Source organism: Oculina patagonica, chromosome 4 (genome assembly GCF_052425735.1).
Source record: "Oculina patagonica isolate OP01 chromosome 4, crgOcupat, whole genome shotgun sequence".
Classification (NCBI taxonomy): domain Eukaryota; kingdom Metazoa; phylum Cnidaria; class Anthozoa; order Scleractinia; family Oculinidae; genus Oculina; species Oculina patagonica.
Window position 1 is genome coordinate 6,434,380 of NC_135761.1, and position 21,861 is coordinate 6,456,240.

The following is a 21,861-nucleotide window of genomic DNA, read 5'->3' on the forward strand; positions in this document are numbered from 1 at the left end:
TTTCCTAACAAAGTTTTACTAAAGGGTCACCTTTTGTTCCAAAAATGGTAAATGAAAGGGTAAGGGTTTAGACCTTGGGGTAATGCCTGACCCCCCATAATTTTTTTAGTATCCCCCTTTTAAACTGGAGGAGCACAATGTCAGTTGTCATCATGTTGCACTTTACAGCTGTAAAAAAGACTATAATAAACAAGAGACAACAGTCATTTGTTAGCTTTATTATTTTTTTTTTTTGGTTTTATAACTAGATACCTGACATGAAAATCTTTCCATCTTCTTGATAAGAACAGTCATACAGTTCTAGAAACTGAGTTTGTAAAAAAGCTACAATAATATTTTATTTTGTGGATATGTACAGTGTGCATGATGCGGAAATGCTAGCCTTCTGAAAGCTTGCATATATAGAGTAGCCTTATGCTAACAAATTCAGGTAAAACAAACAAATCTTGCTATACAAAAGCACATAAAAGCATTGAGGTACAATAATTATACCACAATAAGAAAGTAGCTGACAGATATATTTGCCACTGCACATTAAAACCCTTCCTCAGACAACATTTACAATGCAAATACCATTTCACACACGGATACAGATTTTTAAAAACTCTAATAGCAATATAGTTTAAATTACATGTAAGTTGCACAGGTATGTTTTAATAAGCATTCTACTCCAACGCATGTGATTAAGTGAATGATTGACTGACTGATTGATTGAAAAGTTCATATTTGCAGGAAAGACTTCCTTGCAATATGCAGATGAACAACGATAATATGCAAATTTCTTTCTGTTAACCCTGGCCTAGTGTTGATATGTGACAGCAAGATTTGCTTTAAATATACCGGTAATTTGTTTTGCTAGAAGTATAAATTTAGCACACAGCTTCTTGAACAGAATGTAACTGGGGCCATTCTTTCATGCCAAGAAGATACTGGTCATTGGTGCTGTAGAATTTCATCATCTCTGCAAGACATTTGTTTCCATCAACAACCTGAAAAATATAAATTAATTTGTTAAATCAATATTTTGTTTGTTAGTAAATATAACAAGTGAGGGATTAGAATCTTTTTCAAAAGAAGAGCTATGGTACAAAATGAAAAATTAGCCTTACTGCAACAAACAATCCCATACTTGTAAAACTAACACTCTCTGTCTACCTATTGATTTTCTCATAATTTATTTGAATATCTAAATATATTTTGTTTTATTGCAATACTAACATCACTTACAATACTTACAACAGTTACAATACTAAACTTACTTACAATACTGGCGTTACTTACAATATTAACGTTATTTACAATACTAACTCTACTATCAACACTAACTTTACAATACTAACATTACTTACAATAATTAATCTAAATAGCTTACAGTTTCAATTATATTAATGTTACTTACTTAATGATTTGAAATACAACCAAAAAGATAAGTCTATGAATATCTAAATATGGTATTCGTACCCCACACTACATCATTCAGCACCTTTCAGTTTGTTATAAATTAAAATGAAAGCTACTGGTAGTAATTTTATGAAGCCATTTTTTTTAGTTTAATTTAAAATGACATACTGCTACCTCTTAAAAGTTTTTAAAGAATAATCGTTACTTTATAGTGCAGCTTGACATACACCTGTACACTGTAACTGGTAAATACCATTAAGTAAATAAATAAAATTTTTACAAAATTTTATTTGGTAAACTATATTTTTCTGATGTTGATATACAACGGTATTTAAAATCATTTTACTTACCATCACTGGTGCAGGTATAGGAAACTTTCCTTGGATCAACCATTCCTCGTGTCTTTCATGTAAGGCATTAAGGAGTTCCTGATAATGGAACAAAAATAGGTAAAAAAAAACATGTACCGGTATGTAACACGTGCATTTTGGGCAATAAATTGTCATCCATGTCCAATACACCCCTACTGAGTCAATTTGTCTAGGGTACTTGGCATTTCAACTTGATTCGCATAGAGTTAATTTGAATTACCAGAAATCAAGACAACGTCGTGGGGTGCAATGATAATATGAACCTTCCTCATTCGGTTCTTAAAAGGTGGCATCAAACTGGGTCAATTTGTCTAGAGTTATTGAAGATTTGAATTGATTCGCAAACATCTCTTATCATGAAACCTCTAAATTGTTGCTTTACAATGTACTTGTCTGTAGTTGCACCATATATTTAGTTTTATATTCACCTAAAAATTATTAATTTTTTATGGAAAATAATCACGAGAAGATTGTCTTACAAGTAAAAGTGCTAAATTCAAACCAATGTTGCAAGTCAAGGCTTACATGTAAAAAGATAATTAACTCCAGCGTGCCATTCCGACAAGCAGCTCTCAAATTTTTGCATGCCCAGCCCAGTTGTGAAACCTACCATGGGAAGTGTTTTTTCTTCACTTCGACACCTTGCCTTAATTCTTTCCATGCATGTTTCAGGTGATGTCCTTAGGTAAACTGTGAAATAAAAAGCAGGAAGCAATGATAAACTTGTGATTTCTTTCGAAGTATTGTTGTAACTTATGTGTTAAAAGGAACTTTGAATATGTTTTCAAAGAATATGTTTTCATGACTTACTAATTAAATCCAGGTGTGGCTGTTGTCTCTTTGTTATCCACTCAAACCACTCATTGTGCACAGAATGCTCTGCTTTGGTCATCATTCCACTGTATAAATCAAGCCACCGAAAGAAAAAAATATGCAAGGAAGTGACTACAACATTACTAGTGAATCTCTACTATACAATGTTTAAAGTGAAATTTGTTTGGCATACTGTAGTTTCATCATTCATACCTCTTACAGAGATTGTGCTCAAAGCAGTAGTAGCCGCTATAGACGCTTCTTTCAATCATCTTCACTGGAGTTACCTAAATGGATGATGTGCAATAGCAAAGAACTCTTTATACAGGAAAAAATTTTGTTATCAACATGCAAGACACCCATCCATGTCGCATAATATGTCATCTGAAGTCAGTACTCACATGGGGTTTCTTGTGAATTTTCATGAGGCTAAGAACAGCACAAGATTCAAACAAGTAGCTCCACCGCTGACAATCAGTGTAAAACAACTCCTTTTGAACAAGAAACCAAACAACCATCAGCTCATTTTGTATAAGTACTGTAGGACAGGAGGAAGTCCTTCCACATAAACTTCTACATGAACATGTATGGGGACAGGTAACCAAGTAGCCTGTGAATGCAGACACATTTCCAGCCAGAAATATTACATCTGCGTTTGCAGGCTAGTAACTTAGACAAATGAAGTAAAAACTGTGTTAAACAGAGGTTAATGTGACATGCCACCACGCAACTGCCAAATGTGGAAATAAAAATGATTGATAAATTACAAAATGTGCCATCAATATTACATGTGTGAGACCAGTTGCAAAAAGCCCGCCCACCCCCACCTTGCCTCAGGCTCTCCTTGGATATGATATGATGTGATATGATAATTCAGTGTTCTCCCTAGGTATTTAAGGCCAGGCGGGCTGCCTAGCTTGATTCACAGGAAAATCGTTGCCGCCTGGCTTAAAAATTGAAGAGGTAACACAACATAACCCTTCTGTTTGAGATCTGGAACGGGAATTCCTATCCATAAGCAAAGACGAAATCACTTTTTTACTGTGTTTTCGCACCTTTAATATCATTAAAAAAGTCATTTACCCTGGCATTAATGTGTTTAAATCTGTGAGTGTGATGCATTTGTTTTGTTGAGCAGAAGCTACCTTAGCTTTATCAAATTGACACAGGAACACAACAGCACTTCAAGGTGTCGTACATGGAATACTAAACAAAGTTCTCGTGTTCGTATAAAGAATGGTGAACTCAGCCGACTTGGGTTGCTCAGAAAAAAAACTAATATTTTTCGGTTTTTTTAGTAAATTTTACTCTGAAAAAAAGACAGAAAAGTGATAGTAACGTGCCGGGGAACAAGTTCCGCAAATCAGGTTTTGACGGCATTTAAAAATCACAGTCAGAATATCGTCTGGCCTTCCCAAAATCCTAGGGAGAACACTGGATATGATATTATTTTCACACAAAAACACTCAAAACACTGGGGTGAAGAGAGACACTGTGGGAGTGAAGATGTGGTGTTGTGTCTTGCCTGAGATCACAACACCACAACCCTGGCCAGGGCTCTAACCTGGACCGCTCGATCCGGAGTCCAGCACACTAACCATTAGGCCATCGTGCCTCCTAGGTGTTTCTATCAGCCTTTCTTAAAATCTACCATCTAACTACAAGTATAACAGAAGGAGAAGGCCAGATGAGACAGGGAGCCCAGTAAATAGAATAAATAAAACACATTGAGAACTTACCAAGAGGTTTTGTCCTCCAACATTTTGCCATTTATCTACTGGTTCTTCTAATACCTGTTGAAAGTGCGATGTAATTTTTTTTAAAAAGAGTAAAAATTTGTTCTTCCACTGAGGATTTTTTATTAAACTTTTATATATTAGTTTAAAAAAAAACTCATTGCACAATTATCCTGTAAAATATATATATGATGAAGAAACATTTTATGGGAAAAAATTATCCTCACCTCGACTAGGGGATTTTTCCTAAAATAATTTAGCAAAGTTGTTTTCCCACTCCCAATGTTACCTTCCACGGCAACCTAAAAATAAAGCTCAAGTTAGTAAAGGACATTTCCGAATAACAGCGATCGATAAGAAAAGTACTAAGAATCATGGGCCATAAAGTTCGGCATTAATGCTTGCATCTACATGTAAATTTCTCTTTGGCCATGTTAATCTCAACAAAAAGAAACAAGTAAAACACGTAGTACCGTTATATTGGTTTTTGGTGAATCTTGTTCCATTGGGCACTCTGGTTCGAAAGAGTGCAGTTGATTTAACCCAAGCATTATAATCTGAAGCGTCCAAAAAACTGAAACAACAAACAAACTTCAAGAATATAAGTTCACCTGTGAAAGAAAAAGGAGTGATTGTAGTTCAGAGTCAATTCTGTGGACCTGATCTCGGTATAGCTAGACGATGATCGAGAAAAAAGATAAGTTTGCTCAATCGAGCTTGAGTAAGTACCTAAAAATTAAGATACACGCATGAAGCTTTGAACACTGTTGTTATTAAACCTATGTTCATGCCGATCACGCAACGAAAACCAAACAAAGAAACGCGTTCACTGCACGCTATAACTAGCACAATTTTTCGTTGCAGAGTTCATCGACGGGAAAAATGGACAACAGAATACATTTAACAGTGTAAAACATTGTTAAAATTGCATTGAAACAAAGTTTAGCTCACCTTTCCACTCAAAGACTCAAAACAAACCGACGGAAGCAAATATGGCGGCGACAATGAAATCAAATTGTGGCGGGAAAAATCAAACAATGGACGTGAGAAGTCTGGAGCGAGGTAGACCCAGATCACAGACCCGACCCAGATCTCCAGCGTCAAGAAATGTAAACATTGTCCCCACGTTGTCCCGGGCAATTTTTGTTTTTTTTTCAAAGGTCTTCTTTCTTTTTTTGAAGCCAAAAAAAAAAAAAAAAAAAAGCAGCCGCCGCCACTGTTCTTCCCTTCGCCGCTACAATTTTTCTACAATTTTATTCTGGAAAGATGATTGTCTCTTTCAGGAAAGAGACAAAAGAAAGCCTCCTGAATAGCTATTCAAATTTTTGTTTTTTTTTTAAGCTAGGGTAGGGATGGGATGATAAAAACACTCGGTAAAACATTAGTCACTTTCAACAGTCATGAAAGTGCCCATTTGCTCACATGGCAAAGGCAAGAAATTTATGGCCAACTACCTTGTTGATCATAATGAGTTGGCAGATCCTGATAAAGATTGGTTACTGGAAGAATACTTAGTATTAGGCTACTAGCTGCAAATCGATGTGCCTTGGAGGTGAAAAACTTCCCTTCTGCATATTGGGAGGGGCACTCAAAAAAGTTTTATACGGGGAGTTATCTATTATAATTTTTTGAAAAAAAGTAGAATTCACAGGGCCGTAACCAGACCTTAACCTTAGCCATAGACGACGGTTAGGGGGTTCCCTGGGGGTATGCCCTCCAGGGAAAATTTTGAAATCTAGAAGCTCTGAAACTCATTCTTCAACATATTTCATGGGGTATTTCTCTTGAGAAAAATCAATCTTGTTCAACTTGGTATTATTTTCCCAACAAAACACATTTTGTTTTCAATTTTCGGTTAAAATCTGGGACGTGGCAAGTGCCTCCTCTTGCCTCTTGCTGGTGAAATTTTATTTATGGGACATTGATTTAACATTAATTTAAAAAATTAATAGACATTCCACTCATTCTTTTTTAAATCCAATTTTAATTGAATAAAATTTATAAGCAAAGCATTTATAAGAATTTATAATTAAACTTAACAACATATAATAACCTTACTTGATTATAAATTAATTGAAGCTGTGATAAGGAACTAAAAAGTTTTAATGTAGACTGAAAAAATAAAGTAAATTTCTAGTAATTTTTGCTCACACTGTCATGAATGCATTGAAGGATATCTGGATGATTTTTTCATAATTGCTTGAAGTTTTTGACCCACCATAAAATTCTGAATATAAAAGGTACAATGTACAAATAGAAGTCGCCTTCATAGATTTTCCACTGAAATTCTTAGACATTAATAAATATTTATACAAAAAGCATCATCTTAATTTACTGATTGGCAAAATTACATGTACATGGATGTAAAATACTTGAAAGTAAGATTAAGGAAAAATACATTTTTGTATTTATGTATTTTCATATTCCTCATATAAAAACTTGTCTTTATTATTCATATTATGAAAGCGTTCTCTTTTATTCTGAGAAAGAATCTCAACCTCACATAATTTGCAATGTACAATGTATGTACAAATTATAAAGACATGTTGCATAGTTTTACTAAGAAATGGAAATCTCTGACAGATGACAAGCCAACACTGAAAGGTGCGTACGTCATCATCATTAAGAACATTTAGGTAAAAATTGGAATTGCAGAAAAAAAAATCAAGAACAATCTGGAAAACACATTGCAAATTCTGCTGCCAGAAAGGTTGCTGTTCAAATCTTTTTTACAGCAAGAAAAGAAAGGGAGAAGAAAAAACATGCTGCTGCTTTTACAGGATAGAACGAAGATAATGAGAAAGCATGTGAATCTGGAAAAGTACACTTTGTGGTAAACTGAATGAAACAGTTCCTCTACTGTTACACAGGCTCTAATGTAGCCAAAATGCAGATGAAATTTTGCCCCTATTTCAGGCCACAGCAAAAATCCATTTGTATTTGTGAGCTGGCCGCATGATTTATTACTTGCAATCTAAAAATAACAATAATAATACGGTAACTAAGATTTTTAAATGCTTTTAAAAAAATGGTTCTAAGTATTGTTAACTAGCAAAACGCTATGCAAAAATATCTACAATTCTACATGTATGCTGTATGTGCAACTTTTAGTAATATAAAAATCTCCATAAATCTCCAATGTTATTCTGTTTTTGAGCCATTTATACCAAGGAGGAGTTGAGCATTTGTTTCATAAAACTGGAACATATCTTGTAAACTCTTATTTCCATCTACCACCTGAAACAAATAAACAAAGGACTCAGATCATGAGTACAGTACAAAAGGATGTTCTTAGATTGAGGTTTTACAATGTGCACAGTTGTAAATACAAATGTATCTTTAGGCAATTGATTTAATTAATAAAGTAAATGGTTTGACCTAGGGTTTTTTTTTTTGGGTTTGTTTTTTTTTTTTTCTGATTTAATTAAGGTGCAATGCATATTCAAGCCATCTGATAATTTACAGCTTAGCACATCTACTTCCCTTGTACCCAGACATCTCTTTCTTATTTGCAAAGAAAAATGGGTGCACAAGGTACAAACAGAAGGCAAAAGGAAGAGAGCGAGAGACTCTACTTTCTTCTTCCCGTGGTCCAATTATTTGCATAACAGTCTGTCCAAGCAGTGTGCAAAGAAAGTCCTGTCCTATAGCCCAGGGTAACTGGATTTTCCTGTTGGGCTAGTGGATTTCATCTATCAATTGCCCAATGGACAAGTAACATTTTGGACGTTTTTGTTGGCAGATAAAGAAAGGCCACTGAATATGGCCTTCAGACTAGCAAACAATGGCTCAAATTTTCTTTGCACCCTGTCAAGATATTAGATAATTAGTTATGTTACTGTACATGTGAATGTACCACACTGTATGCACTTACCACTACTGGAGCTGGAACAGAGAATTTGCTCTTTTTTATTAGCCATTCCTCATATCTATCATGCAATGAATTTAAAAGCTCCTGCAAGAAAGAATAAAAATAATGCTTTCCTTCAATCAAGTTCTGACTTCCCTTTTCCTACCTCAAAATAAAAAGGAATACAATGTTTTTATTAACCAATTCTACTCAAAACAGAATATACAAGATGTACAAAACAAAAGTAAGTGGGTTCAATTGGCAAGGTATTTGTCTTTGGAGTTCAGTAAGTGAACGAATGCCGGTCACCTTGGCACCAAGCAATCCGCCACCAACCAACTCGCCACCAAGCGAAGTCACCTCGGCTCATGGATTAAAGAACGGGGAATACACCAGTTTTGGTGGCGAGTTGGTCAGTGGTGAGATTTCCTGGTGACGAGGTGACCGGATACCAGAAGTGAACACATCTGAACTCAGCACGTACCATTGATACTGAAGTTTCCTCATCCCTGCTTCTCTTTTTAATTCTTTCCATACATTTCTCTGGTGATGTTCTTAAATAAACTAAAAAGCAATTTTAAAAAATCAGTTCTTTTACATGTACAATTGCATATATGGACACATACAAGTTAGCATTCCTTTTTCAAGATGTCACAGTACATTTATTGAAAGATAAGTCAAGCTTACTACATTCATAATAATTACAATAACTCTTGATACTCCAGACTCCTAATGAGTCCTGCTTTAGAAAGTTAAGGTTTGATTACAACCTATTCAATTTACACATCAGCCGAATAAATGTTCACTAACCTATCAAGTCTATCTGTGGTTTCTCGTTAGCTATAAGGTAATCAAACCATTGCTGGAAGACTGTGTACTCGACTGTCGATAATGTGCCACTGTGTATCAAGAACAAAAATCAAACAAAAGTTAATTTGTTCTCACTTTGCAGCACTAACTTTTGTTTCTACATAATGAACGCATACCATAACAATTTTTTTTATTTGTCACTGTGGAACTCAATTTAGGGCCTGTTTATATGGAGGGAGAGTTGTTCCTGGTAGGAGGGTTACCCTCCATACCGAGCCACCCCGGGCGAGAGAGCTTTTCATATGTTTCTTTATAAATAGCTGCGAATTGTTTATATGAGAAATTGCAAAGTTGGCTCGGGGGGGGCAGGGTGACCCTGGGTGGAGGGTCACTCGCTTTGAAGGTAGGGTGACCCTGGGGAGCGAGCCAACATTTTTCCATATAAACAGTTTGGTTATTTTCGCCTCGCCTACCAGGGACAAGTTGACACACACAGAGCATGCGCAAACGCTGCAGTCGACCAAAACAAAATTGCAGATACATTGAAATCGAAGTCGGCGGTAAATTTGACCAAAAAATGGTCGTGGTCGATGTTTCAGCGTTCCTTATTTAAAAAAGGCAGACATTATAGATGTTTCAAAACAACTCTCGCCAGTCTTTTGAACCTAGAGGGCCAAGTTTTGGCTCGGTCAACAGGGACAACTTTTTCATATAAACGCTCGGCAAAAGATAGCTCGGGGGAGAGGGTAGCCCTCCTACCAGGGACAACTCTCCTCCATATAAACAGGCCCTTAGACAACTGGTCCTGATTTTGTTTCAAGGGTGGACAGTGCTATACACTAGAAAAAGATCATCCAGTGGATGATTGTTAACACAATGAACCACACTATCAACTAAATGTACATTGTAGATTATACACTATATACGTGTACATCTTGAGGTTTATGTCATTGTTCAACTGGCAACAGAATGCAGTGTTGTGATATCTAAAATTGTGAGAGATGGCTAATTCTGTCTGAGTGTATGTGTGTGGTTTTTTTTTTTGCAGACCATCAAATGAGCTTTAATTTTCTTCATGAGCTGCCAAGAGTAATGTCTTTCACACAACAAAGGAACATTCTAATAGTAACTACCGGTAATTATAATTATTGTTTGTTTCCATTAAAAAGTAAGTAAAAAGACAATTATCACTACTCTTGATGTGAATTCAAAATAATTAAGATTGCTCTCTTTTTATCCGGTCATTATTTTTACCTTTTATGAAGATTTTCCATAAAACAGAACCTTGCACTGTACGCACTTCTTTCAAGTAACCTGACAGGTGTGTTCTGCAGTGAAGAAACAATCCAGACGGTTTTACTTAAATTCATGATATGCTACAGTGTTAAACTATGCAAATAACTATGCTAATAACAGTCAGTCATCGGACATTGGTCGAACAAAAGTTGCTAATGTCCGACAAGGTAGGACATGATGTCAGACAATTTTTTGATTGTAAATCATTTTAATGTCAATGATGAATAAAAAACTGTCCGACCACAATTTTGTTTTGTCCAACCAAGATGGCGCCTTAGTAGGACATGTGTCCTTTCAAGTGGAGAAAAATTATTTGCAGCCCTGCATTATATTGTTATACTTATACTATTATTTTTACTAGCTTTTTCTGTGGCAGAATTTTATACTAATACTGATATCGGTAGTGTACAAATAAAATTTAAAATAAAATAATGCCTCTGTTATTTTAATCGTTTCTCTCCTTACAGGAGAAAAAGTACAAATAATGTCAGTGCTTCGGAATAATTTTACAGTAACCTTACTTTTCCTTGAATACATTACGAGGCCCTGCCAGGGGGGAGATCCCGTGTCTCTTGTTCAAATTTATAAAACGTCCCATGTCGCTGTTTTATCACACTTCACATCGCTGTCAGTAGTTGAATTGAAGAAAAATTGTTCGTCCTTGTCGGAATTAAGTTTTTCCAAAAGGGTTGTCGTTTGTTGCGATTTCATTTTATGTGCTGCCGCTACTTTCTGGGTCTTGTTGCTTGTCGGAATTTACCCTGGCAGGGCCTCCATTACTGTAAAACACTTTGTTTTAAACTATACCTGAGGTCTGTGGTGTATTTCCATCATTGTGAGTAGGACATAGGACTCAAACAAGTAACTCCACCTCTTTGGATCATTGTACATAAGATCCTGCATATAATATAAAAACAAATGTCATTAATCTGCCCTTTATAATTACATGTATGTGTATCTTCTGATGTTCTGTTCTGGACAGTAAAAGCTGGAAAAAATGTCAAGTCCAAAACTTTACAAATTTGTAAAAAAAAATGCTGCTTCCAAATAAATAAGTTTCCAGATTTTTGTAAAAATATGAATAGATTGTACATGCAGTCTGAATCAAATAAGACGAGAAATTGGTCTGCTGATTTCTTATCGTAAATTTATCATCATGAAAAGCTGATGGAAGTTTAATAATTAAAGGTGGCAGTACTGAACTTCGATCAAAAAATGGAGTTCACCAAGTTGAATTTATCAGTTTATTGGTTAACTCTCTCACCAGAGTATTGCTCCCATCAACATTCTGCCATTTGTTGACAGGTTCTTCAATTACCTAAATGCAAAAAAAGAGAAAATGCCTTGGTTAAAATTCACGCCCGAAGTGACAGTTAGAGCAAGTGAACTAAATGACAACAGCCTGGGTTTCCAGGGTCTTCACAGACTATCGTTCTGCACAACAGCAAAAACCCTGAACCAAGATACAAATATGTTATAAAAAACAGACCTTGTTCTAATTGTTTTATTGATTATGCATGCACATGTGGATACCTAATAGTATTGTTATGATTTTCCAACTAAAGCCTGCAAGGTCTGGCAAAACTGTTTGAATTTATAAGCGAAATAATATATGAACATACACATGCTTACACAATTTATTTAACCATAAAAAAGTGATTTAGCATTTCATTTCAGTTTCCTTGACGTAACTCATCCGGATTACCATAGAAACTTCAGTAATTAACTATCTCAAATCAGTTTCTTTTTTTTTTTTTTATATTTTTTTTTTTTTTTTTTTTTTTTTTTTTTTTTTTTTTTTTTTTTTTTTTTTTTTTTTTTTTTTCTTTTTTTTTTTTTTTTTTAATTTTTTAATAATAAAAAAAACCAAAAAAAAATATTACCTCCACAAGTGAGTTTTGCCTGAAGAACTTCAAAAGACTTGTTTTTCCGCTTCCTATATTACCTTCTATGGCAACCTAAAGCATAAAAACATATTTATTATTACGATAATATGTTTTGGTTTTTAAATAATAAGAGGATTTTTTTTTGCGACTACTCATACAAAGAGAAAATTTGTCTATGGCAAATAAAAGCAAAAACAAGGACATAATAATTACAGAAATTGATTTTTCAAAACAGTTGGTAAGACTGAAAAAATGTTTTCTCTTCAGAAATATAAAAGCACAAGAACAAGATTCATTGACTATATTCAACATTCTTTTAAGAAAATGAATACTGTCTTGTTGCCAGCCACAAAAATCTTTAATGGTACGTAGAACAGTAAAATAGTATGAATAGTGTGCACTCACTGTAATGTTCCTGTTTTCTGAATGGCCATTGCTACCATTTACTCCATTACACGTACTTCCATTTCTTGTATTTCCAATCATTCTGCTTGAAATGCAGCCTACAATTTAAGCAATTTACAAATTATTCAGTGTATAAACAAGAAATATACGCAAAATCTGCAAGACCAATATTTGCAATGTTCCCTCGTTTTAAAATCCGTTGCAGCACCATCAGCAAAAAAATCGTGTTAACTAGCTCCAGAAACGACATTTTTTCGCTTCAATACCAAAAAACAGTAAAGTTAGTTACAACTTGCAATAAGGACTTGCACTGAACATATACTAAAAGCGAACAGACTGGCAAAATTGATTCCTTAACGTGCAAAACAGCGACGATCAATGCGTTGAATTGTTTTAGCTTTCTTTGAACAATAACAGCGCGGCCAACAGAGCGCGCGAAAATCTTATTTCTCTGCGATAACACGATAACACTACACAGAAACGCTGTAATTTCAAATAAACTTGTACTAACCAAATGAAGGGCAGATCTCGTCCCGCATTATGCTCTGTAAAATGCTCTTCTGATGCCTTCGGGCAGATTAATGCATTCAATATTTGAACTACGCGCGCAAATTTCCACCACACGATTCACGAGTTCTCGCTTTTGCCTGAGCTTGCCCCGTATGACATCACAACTCGTAGCAAGTGCGAAAAACACGCACGAATATCTTCTAAATTATTAATCTGCTACTTTGAAGAAGTAAATAAGAAAGAAAACTTGACCTACCTTTCAAACCGTCCTTCGTTATCCTTGATAAGGGCGCGAAAAACGAGTGGAATTTGAAAGTCATTACTTTGAACACGTCGTTGTATTTCAGCCAGCGGAGTCCTCGTCGGTGCACATGTCCAATGTCACGTCAGAGTCACGTATTCCCGTCACGCCAATAACAACGTGATTTTCCCCGGGATTTTTCTGCCGCTTTTTCTCTGCTCACCGAACTCACGAACCCCAGATGGCAAATGTTTTGCGCTGTGAAAGAAAATATGTGCTATAAGCTAGCAAGATTTGATCGATATTAGTTTTATCCATTGCAAACTCGATACGGCACAGAGGAGAACATTTTAATTAATTTTATTTTAAAAAATCTGAAAAATACGATTTATTTCATAATTTTCATTCGGCAACTACACAGGGCATTTTATATATATTTCATACTTTTGCAACTTTCTTCTTTGCCAAAGGAGAAACACCTGCTTATAATGAAGTACCTCTTGAATCGACGAAAATCAGGAATAAAATTGTTTTTACACAAATTAAAGCGCAGTTTAAAGAGTCTTTAAAAGCTTTGATAAGCTTATGTACTGTGCTGACCTTAGCTTCAGCTTCTTCTGGCTTGTTTAAGTTAAACCTCTTATTATATTGGCGCTTCTATCTCCTTTTAGGTCCGTCAAGAACACGTTTGATCGTGATGAACATGAACGACTTTAGAATGTTTTCACATGTGCAACCAGCACAGACCCTCCTCCTTAAAAGGAAAAAGGTCGGAGACTGGGTACAAATAAGGCGAAAACCAACATGGCGTCGACCGGCGAACAGGTTGTAAAGAAGTCGAAAACTTCCTTTCGTCTCTACTTGGAAGGAATTTACGACTGGGTGCTAATGCCGCCGTATTCCAAAGCGGCCATTTACTGGCTCGTTGTACTGGCGGGTTCATTTATTCACGAGTTTCTTCCCCTCCCGCAGTCCTACCTCTCGAACAAGAGAAACGTGTTCAACGTGTACTTTGTAAAGCTTGGCTGGGGCTGGACACTCGGTCTTTTGATTCCCTTCCTTTCTTTAACTTCATCCGTGTACACTTCTTTCAATCCGACCGCGATGTTGAAACATTTGAGTAGAATGGCCGTTGGTACGTTTGGATGGTATTTCTGGGTTAACCTGTTTGTTTACATCGAGGAGTTGACCGGCCAGTGCGAAGGTGAAGAGACGCTGTCTTCAAAGAAGAGTTGCTATCTCCAGGGATTTCACTGGGACGGCTTTGATATATCGGGACACGCTTTTCTGCTAATCTACAGCGCCCTTATCATCAGTGAGGAAATCCAAGTTAAAAGATGGTGGTCAACTACGCAAAGAAACCAAAGAGGAACAACTGTGTTCGCCGATCGCATCAGCCCATTGGTGGACGTAATTTTCGTCTGTATAAGCTTGTTATTGGTCCTTTGGGAGTTTATGCTCGTGTGCACCACTGTCTACTTTCACACTGTTCATCAGAAAGTACTTGGTGCTTTAATCGCCCTGTTCACGTGGTATGTAACTTACGGAGTCTGGTACGAGAATGAACAGTCGCCTGGTCGTCCATGGATCCCTTTGAACTAATGCTCATTGCCACCGGAAGACGTGTAAGAGGGTCTCAATGGGGTTAACCGTTAGCCGTAAAACGGCCAAAAATTAAGCCGTTTGGCGTAAAAAATGGAAAATTTTAACCGTTTGCCGTAAAATATGTTAACCGTAAAAATCGGTCAGTGCTTCACTTCATCGTCCCAAAAATGGTCCTAAGACCTAAAATATGTTTTTCTATAATGAAAATTGATTTTTAACTATTAAAAACAATGAAAATTAACTTTTAATTTCTGTTAAACGTAATGGAAATAAATTAACCGTTAGCCGTAAAGAGGCCAAAATTTTAACCGTTAACCGTAAAAGCCACCACCCCATTGAGACCCTCATGTAAAGTTAAGTCTTTGACTTTGAGACTGAAAGACCCCCTGCTATTGTTACCCAGCTTTTAACTGTGTTATTACATTTCTCCGTCTAATGTATTTAAGGAGAGTTAATAAAGTTTTTTTATTTATAGCCAGTGAGTTTCCATTTTTTGGACTAGAGAGAACCTCTCTTTAGACGGTAACCGGTAGTTTCGCCTACGAGCCGTTTCGCTAACGTCTCATGCTGATGCACTAAAGTCTACCAGACTTCTTATTAATACTTTTTATTCAGAAAGTGAAAACCCTGAATATTTCTTTTTCTTTACATGTAAGCCTAAGCGAAGAGAGACGCGAAAAGACCGCAAACCCTTAAGTCCCATCCTAAGTCCGACCCAGGGGCAGATATCACAGACTAGACAATTTATTCGTAGTTTTCTTTTATCGTTGAACCCGGGAAAAGAAACGCGAGAAAACTAAAAGGTGGCGACCATTTTCGATAAAAGAGTGAATTCCCAATTTCTCCAGAAAGTGTCAAAAATGACATAACCTTAATTACTTATCTGTCCGCTGTTTTGCAAATATGCAGACTCTATCGGCAGTGAGGGGATTCAGGAATTTTTTAGGAGAGGTGCACCACAAAGAAAGGGCGTGACTGACTGGTAACATAAACAAATTTTAAAAGCGAATACTAACCCGCAGGTCATCTAGCTTGCCCCCTCCCCCCACCCTCAAGCTCACTTTGTTCGCTGTTTCTATTGCATTTCTAGCTTTGCGTCGAAAAATAGAGAAGCTGTGAACAGTGTAACGTATCAGGTTAGAAGGTTGATTCAGCAAGACAAAAGTTTGCGAAAACAGACGGAAGAAGGCCATTCTTGTAAAATTTGGCTGACGCCATATCATGGTCCATGCACTTCTACTCACGCTGATCAGTCACACGAAAGTGATTTGACTTTTTTAACTGAAACCTGATTTTGACGTTCATTCTCTGAAAACGCTCATGCCATTTGGAATACTGAAAGATTTTATTTTGCAAATTGCAAAAGAAAAAACCTTAGGGATCTTTGGCAAAGATTTTCCTCGCCTCTTTAGTCTGTCACCCAGGAATGAAACTGATGGTAAGGGAATGGGATATGTTATGAATGGGGTTGATAAAGTGGTCAAGAACGACTTAGGTAGATGAAGTCTACTCAAAGATGCCGGAGACCATCAGTAGGGAAGCCCCTCCCCGGTGGCTTCAAACAGCTAGCAAGCAGTCAAATGGACTTTACCCGAATACCGGAATTTCAGGAGAACACCAGAGTTTATTTTTTAAAAATATATTCAGTTTTGCCCCATTTATTACTGAACAGGACCTTTTCATCGTTCACTCTGTTTTCTCACAATCATTACGTAAATCGTTGCCTATGGATACCCTGTCGTAGAAGTCAGAAAAGAGCACTGATGTAAGGAAGTTATAAATCTGAGGCTAGAAGCATGCCAAGGTGCTCTGTGTGAAGCTATCTCATTCAACCATCAATGTTTCTCGTGCCACTTGGTTCCAAACAGGCACAAATTAAAAATTAAGAAAAATAATACAGAATTAACCAGATTTCAAACTTCTTGTAGTAGATAAACAGAAAAATGGCCTCTCTTGTTGGTAACTTATTAGGGCAGCTTATCCATTTTGTTTGCATAACTTCACTCCTCTGCAAAACCCAAAATCTGTTGTTTGTCATCAAATACTCCAAAGCTTGTTCGTGTTGCATTGTTGAGTAAAGAATCTAAAGAATTGCGAAGAGTTTATCGATTGTCCAATACTACAATTGTTTCTCTAGGTGATCCAGTCAGTTCTACGAAGATGAAGCGATATTCAAAATTGCCACGTGATCCCTGGAATAAGAAAAGACGATAAATTGGTCAATTCACTCTGACAAAAAACGTTTAACAAGTTATTTCACCATGTGACAACATAAATATACAATGTATTGTCAGACTGGTGACAAGAGACTGACTTGCTAGTCTCATTAATCGTTCTATTTTTGGCAGGGAGTAGGGGGAGAGGGGGGTAGAAGGGACGAAACGATGAGAGCAAAAGCAGACTCAAGTTTCTGCCTCATGAACCAACAAGGCAGATATGGTAGCCTTCAAGTGTTAATGTTTGTTTTTGTTTTCCTTTAGAGGGTATTTAAAAAAAAAAAGTGCTGTCCTAATGGAGTAGAGCGGTATAGTGTATCTGGGTGATATGAAATTTACCTTCCTGTGTTCAACTTGACGTTTCAAGAGAACATGTATTACTTTTTATATATTATCAAATCTGCCAACATCTCCATGTTCTTTAGACAAGAACTTTTTCCAAAAAATTTCGCACAAGTTCATGTTGCTTGATTTTGATATACCTGTTTAACATCAACATGGACTGTTCCTTTTCGTTTGGATCCTGACAAATAAAACTTTACCCTCATGTAGTTTTCACCATCGACTAAGTATTCTTGGTAACTGCAATGTAAAACAATCGACTTAACTTCAAAAACATTTTTACTTTTAACTTTGAACAAAGTCACAATTTTAAAGGTCCTCTATCTAAAACAGGGTCTTAAAAAACGAAAGCGATTCCAACCCACCAAAGTTACCATTCAGTACCCCAACGCCAACACAGCCAAAATAAACACAAACAACTGAACAAGAGTCCCTAGCAGAGCCACAGGCGAGTTACTTTTGTCTTTAGGTGAGTTGTATAACTTTGCTATATGAAAGCTTTTAAGAGCTGGGAACCCAAGATTTTTTTTTACATAAGAGCCCACGGGCACCCTGCAATTATTATAAGAGCACAGCTTTGCTTAGGGGTCCAATAAGATCTTTTTGAAGTTTCCACATGTGAATACATAGTAACATTGTTCAACACAAGGTTCCAATACCTGACATGCCTTCTTCTTCCTCTTGAAGTTGTTTCTCCGTGACCCATGATTGGTTCTCCAATAGCTTCAACTACCTAAATTTAACATTATTATCAGAAGCAACTATAAGAGATCAGCTTATGACTTAAAAACAGTAACTTGGAGTCTTGAAAATCCTAATTTTGATTTTTTAGTACAATTCAATAAGAACAAGCTTTGGGAAATGGTCAGAACTATTGTACTCAGACAGTACGTGGACGACTCTGCAAAATACAGGTGGTCTCTTCATGTACTACCTCCCTTTCCCACCTTAAAAGATGATGTCTTGTTTGTATAACCCCCACTCTATCAGGAGTAGAAACTTAGAAAAAGATTCAAACATCCTTGTGCCATTTCTCCAGCAATGCAAGCTTCATGCACACCTTATATGAAAGTCTTAACTTGAATTTTGAGGTCAATAAATTTTGTCCATTTGGCTTACTAGACAGGTGGTATCTTGCATAGCCCCCCTATTCCTACACAAGGTAGGTCCTCGTCGAGTACAGTTGTTATGACCACTTCCCTTACATCAATCATTCTGTGACCCAATGTGCCCTTATGGACCTTCTGGTTTCCATGGTTACTAGATAACTAGCTAAGTAACTTGAAAATTAAAATATCCAACCATACAAGTATTTGCTTCTCTGTCAGCAGCTGATGTAATCTTACCTCTGCACTTGCTTTAACCTTCTTGAGAGCACTGGCATACACTCTGTTTGCACTGAAGCCAAAAAACAACTCACTGACGACAAACCATATCAATGCACCTGTGAAAAACGTAATATTTCAGTTGAGTTTAAATCAGTTGCTTTACTGATGACTGTCTTGCAGCAGTAACCAATCCCATGCGTGCAAAAGAGACACAAGTATTAAAAGTCATTAAACATATGGAATTGTCTCAACTTTGCCTCTGTGCTGAAGTTAATTCCGGGGGGGGGGGGGGGGCACTCGAAAAAGTTTTGTACGGGGAGGCTCCGCCCCAAGCTTTTATCCCTTACCCTTTTATATACCATTTTGGCAGAAATTGTACCCCTTTCGTATACCTTTTACTGAAAAAAGGTACCTCTTTCATATACCTAAAAGACATGGCATAGACTTACAATGTAGAACAAGGCGTTTTCTCGTCATTTTCATGCAGCGCTTAATAAATTAAAATAATACAGCCACAAAGTGCGTCTGTTTGAAATATTTTAATTAAAGGCCCTTTTAAAAACCTAAATGACGGATTTTCATACCCTTTCATATACCAAAACTTGTGAAATCCCTACCCTTTTATATACCTGAAGCCTGAAAAAGGTACCCCTTTCGGGCGGAGCCTCCCCGTATAGGCCATTATAAGGAGTACCCCCCCCCCCCCGGGGGTTTTTCCTCCCTTTTGGTATGGACTATAAAAACACAAGTGTGACACTGAAATTCTACGAATTTATACAATAGATCTTTACAGACAATGTTATATTACAAGTTACCAGTAACTGCAAATCCAACAAGTATAATTCCAAAGTAGCTAACATCCTTTCCAGCTTGGGCAACTGACATAATAAATATAGAAAAAATATATATTGTAATTAAAAAACAAGCTAAAACTAGCAGAAATAACAGTAAACTTTAATCTTATCATAAATATAATAATTATATAATTATATTTTGTATTATTCTAGAAAATTAATATATCCATACCCCCACCTCCTGCACAGAAGTTTTTTTTTTGGTTTGAGCCCCACACACCTCTAGAAATCTATGTTAAGCTTTATAATACATTTCTCTAAAAATTAAAGCTCTTAAAACACCCCTCCCCCTCAAAATTTCCAATATCATTCAAATTCCTTGATGAGTCAGGTGGCAGCTCCTGCAAGGTCTTACCTGAAAGACTCGCTACTGTTTGAGAAAACAAACAACAGGAGCAATGCACCTAGCCCTAAAAACAATACAACTGCTTAACTATAGGACCAGAAGAATTACAAGCTTATAAGTGCCACAATACTACTGATCCAGGGGTGGCTAGTTCCACTCCGGTTTGCTTGCAGTTAGTTTCACTCCAGTCTGCTTGCTGTTAGCTTTTACTGTGGTTTGCTTGCGGTTAGCTTTTATTTGTTGGTTAGGTTTTGTTTCGTTTATTTTGGCATGCACTAAAACCCCGGCAAAACAACATAACCACCGGAACCACTGAAACAAAACCTAACCAACAAATAAAAGCTAACCACAAGCAAACCTGAGTGAAAGCTAAGCACAAGCAGACTAAAGTGGAACTAACCACAAGCATATGGAGTGGAACTAACCGCAAGCAAACCAGAGTGAAAGCTTACTGTTCAGGGTTTCGGGCTAACCACGGGATTTTGTTTCAGGTGTTTAGTATAGTGTACCGCTGAAATACTATCCAATTTCTAAAACATTTCAATAAAATTCTTGTGTTCTGTGGTGTTCTGTAGTGTTAGGGGTATCGAATGGTAAATGCGAGACTGGGAGATGGCGAGACTGATATCTTTTCTGCGAGCCCGGGAGACCTTTTGAAGGCTTTTTAGCCTTGCAAAAGAAATCGAGACTCCGAGAAGGCGTCAAAGAAAAATTCGAGACGACGAGATCCTTGAAATTTGGCTATACTTTTGCGAGACACGCATTTTTTGAAGGACCATTCACCACCCCTAGTGTTCCAGGAAGTTCTGTGGTGTTTTGGGGAGTTCCGTGGTGTTCTAAGTGTCAGCAGCTTCAGTTGCAGGCTATTCTGCAGTTTAGCCGACAGTTTTTTGGAACCGAAACATCATCAAATATGTTCCAGACCTCCCAGGGCCTTATTTCTTGCTGTCAACATTAGCAAGAGGGGGGGGGGGGGGGGGGGGGGGGGGGGGGGGGGGGGTGGGGGGGGGGGGGGGGGGGGGGGGGGGGGGGGGGGTTCGTGGTTAGAAGGTACATGCAATCACAGTTTTATTATTTGTGAAAAGAATATAAACTCAAACCTTTGGCTCCTACTGTTAGTTGTGTTTGGGGTTGTTCTTTCGATTCTACCAAATCTTGAAGAACCGAGCTTTCTTTCTTTTCCTCAGATGTCTTCGAAGAGAAAAATCTAAGAGAATGATTGGTACTCGCGCTGCACGGGACATGACGGAACTCTAGCGGAACTTCGTGTCTTGCAAGGTCCCTCTTTCTAAATACCACAGGAAAAGCAGAGCTCTGCCTTATAATAAAGAGTCTTGAAGGAAGCCCTTTGGGAAAAATCCCGCAGACATGTTTCCATAAAAGCATCTTCTTGCTATGGTAAAATTGCTGGTTTATATCAATGTTTTTAAAACACCTCCAATACAGACGCCATTTTGTATTTTGTGTCGCAAAGTACGCTGGGAAGACTTGTCCCAATCTCCCAGTGTTTCACGCCGCGCGCACGAGCCCGGGAGGAAGGAGGGGGGGGGGGGCATAAGCTAAAATACGCCTGTTTATTCAGAAGTTGAAAAAATTAGCCATTCCGCAGCCGTTCTGGGAACATGATTTGTGAGTTCAACTGTTTCATTAGGATCGGCACATAAAAAGGTTCGGCGTCTGATCCGATTCAAAGTCGTGACGACCCAAAGAACGGCTGACTATCATATGCCATTACTGGGAGAAGTAAAGAGAATACTACAACACGTGGGAACAAGAAGAAACTGTGCTTCGTATCTCTGCGGGAAAGTAATGACGGCTTTTTGGTCCCTTACCATAAAAATACCGCCTTTC

The 21,861-nt window shown here is 37.1% G+C and overlaps 4 protein-coding genes across 7 annotated transcripts; 1 reads left to right on the top strand and 3 right to left on the bottom strand.

Annotated features, from left to right (window-relative positions):
• Positions 1 to 221: 221 nt before the first annotated feature.
• LOC144649259 (thymidine kinase 2, mitochondrial-like) lies at positions 222 to 5,319 on the bottom strand. Of its 2 annotated transcripts, none has more exons than XM_078508728.1 (10): positions 5,281 to 5,319; positions 4,795 to 4,895; positions 4,549 to 4,623; positions 4,325 to 4,378; positions 2,987 to 3,076; positions 2,799 to 2,872; positions 2,583 to 2,671; positions 2,383 to 2,462; positions 1,752 to 1,829; positions 222 to 989 (listed from the first exon to the last, which is right to left on the bottom strand). In XM_078508728.1, exons 2-10 carry the CDS (start codon positions 4,870 to 4,872, stop codon positions 870 to 872), a joined length of 738 nt encoding a protein of 245 aa, XP_078364854.1. In that variant the 5' UTR covers positions 4,873 to 4,895; positions 5,281 to 5,319; the 3' UTR covers positions 222 to 869. The 2 variants fall into 2 exon arrangements, with proteins under 2 accessions (XP_078364854.1, XP_078364855.1); XM_078508729.1 differs by lacking the exon at positions 5,281 to 5,319 and adding an exon at positions 5,273 to 5,279.
• A 966-nt stretch (positions 5,320 to 6,285) lies between these two features.
• Positions 6,286 to 14,135, bottom strand: LOC144649255 (thymidine kinase 2, mitochondrial-like). 3 transcript variants are annotated; one of them, XM_078508723.1, is made up of 11 exons: positions 13,920 to 14,135; positions 13,335 to 13,577; positions 12,569 to 12,666; positions 12,161 to 12,235; positions 11,542 to 11,595; positions 11,085 to 11,174; positions 10,236 to 10,309; positions 8,982 to 9,070; positions 8,656 to 8,735; positions 8,196 to 8,276; positions 6,286 to 7,558 (listed from the first exon to the last, which is right to left on the bottom strand). In XM_078508723.1, the coding sequence occupies exons 2-11, from the start codon at positions 13,396 to 13,398 to the stop codon at positions 7,463 to 7,465; spliced, it is 801 nt and encodes a 266-aa protein (XP_078364849.1). In that variant the 5' UTR covers positions 13,399 to 13,577; positions 13,920 to 14,135; the 3' UTR covers positions 6,286 to 7,462. The 3 variants fall into 3 exon arrangements, with proteins under 3 accessions (XP_078364849.1, XP_078364850.1, XP_078364851.1); XM_078508724.1 differs by lacking the exon at positions 13,920 to 14,135 and having other exon boundaries at positions 13,335 to 13,671; XM_078508725.1 differs by lacking the exons at positions 13,335 to 13,577; positions 13,920 to 14,135 and adding an exon at positions 13,080 to 13,241.
• On the top strand, positions 14,122 to 15,396 carry LOC144649256 (acyl-coenzyme A diphosphatase FITM2-like). The gene has a single exon (XM_078508726.1). It carries the CDS (start codon positions 14,124 to 14,126, stop codon positions 14,919 to 14,921), a length of 798 nt encoding a protein of 265 aa, XP_078364852.1. The 5' UTR covers positions 14,122 to 14,123; the 3' UTR covers positions 14,922 to 15,396.
• A 1,111-nt stretch (positions 15,397 to 16,507) lies between these two features.
• Positions 16,508 to 21,526, bottom strand: LOC144649233 (mitochondrial import inner membrane translocase subunit Tim21-like). The gene is made up of 6 exons (XM_078508691.1): positions 21,111 to 21,526; positions 19,626 to 19,688; positions 18,829 to 18,926; positions 18,142 to 18,215; positions 17,623 to 17,722; positions 16,508 to 17,116 (listed from the first exon to the last, which is right to left on the bottom strand). Exons 1-6 carry the CDS (start codon positions 21,394 to 21,396, stop codon positions 17,027 to 17,029), a joined length of 711 nt encoding a protein of 236 aa, XP_078364817.1. The 5' UTR covers positions 21,397 to 21,526; the 3' UTR covers positions 16,508 to 17,026.
• Positions 21,527 to 21,861: the final 335 nt, after the last annotated feature.

Bases quoted from the DNA above. Each gene is read 5' to 3' on its own strand.
- LOC144649259 (XM_078508728.1), bottom strand. From the start codon at position 4,872: ATGCTTGGGTTAAATCAACTGCACTCTTTCGAACCAGAGTGCCCAATG. The intron at 3,077-4,324 runs GTAAGTTCTCAA...CTTGTTCAAAAG, and splicing joins TTGGAGGACAAAACCTCTTG to GAGTTGTTTTACACTGATTG. The intron at 2,873-2,986 runs GTGAGTACTGAC...TCATCCATTTAG, and splicing joins AAATTCACAAGAAACCCCAT to GTAACTCCAGTGAAGATGAT.
- LOC144649255 (XM_078508723.1), bottom strand. From the start codon at position 13,398: ATGACTTTCAAATTCCACTCGTTTTTCGCGCCCTTATCAAGGATAACG. The intron at 12,667-13,334 runs GTAGGTCAAGTT...CTTAAATTGTAG, and splicing joins AACGAAGGACGGTTTGAAAG to GCTGCATTTCAAGCAGAATG. The intron at 7,559-8,195 runs GTAAGTGCATAC...TATTTGTTTCAG, and splicing joins CTGTTCCAGCTCCAGTAGTG to GTGGTAGATGGAAATAAGAG.
- LOC144649256 (XM_078508726.1), top strand. From the start codon at position 14,124: ATGGCGTCGACCGGCGAACAGGTTGTAAAGAAGTCGAAAACTTCCTTT.
- LOC144649233 (XM_078508691.1), bottom strand. From the start codon at position 21,396: ATGCTTTTATGGAAACATGTCTGCGGGATTTTTCCCAAAGGGCTTCCT. The intron at 19,689-21,110 runs GTTTGAGTTTAT...TTATTATGTCAG, and splicing joins ACTAACAGTAGGAGCCAAAG to TTGCCCAAGCTGGAAAGGAT. The intron at 18,216-18,828 runs GTAAGATTACAT...TGTTAAATTTAG, and splicing joins AGGTTAAAGCAAGTGCAGAG to GTAGTTGAAGCTATTGGAGA.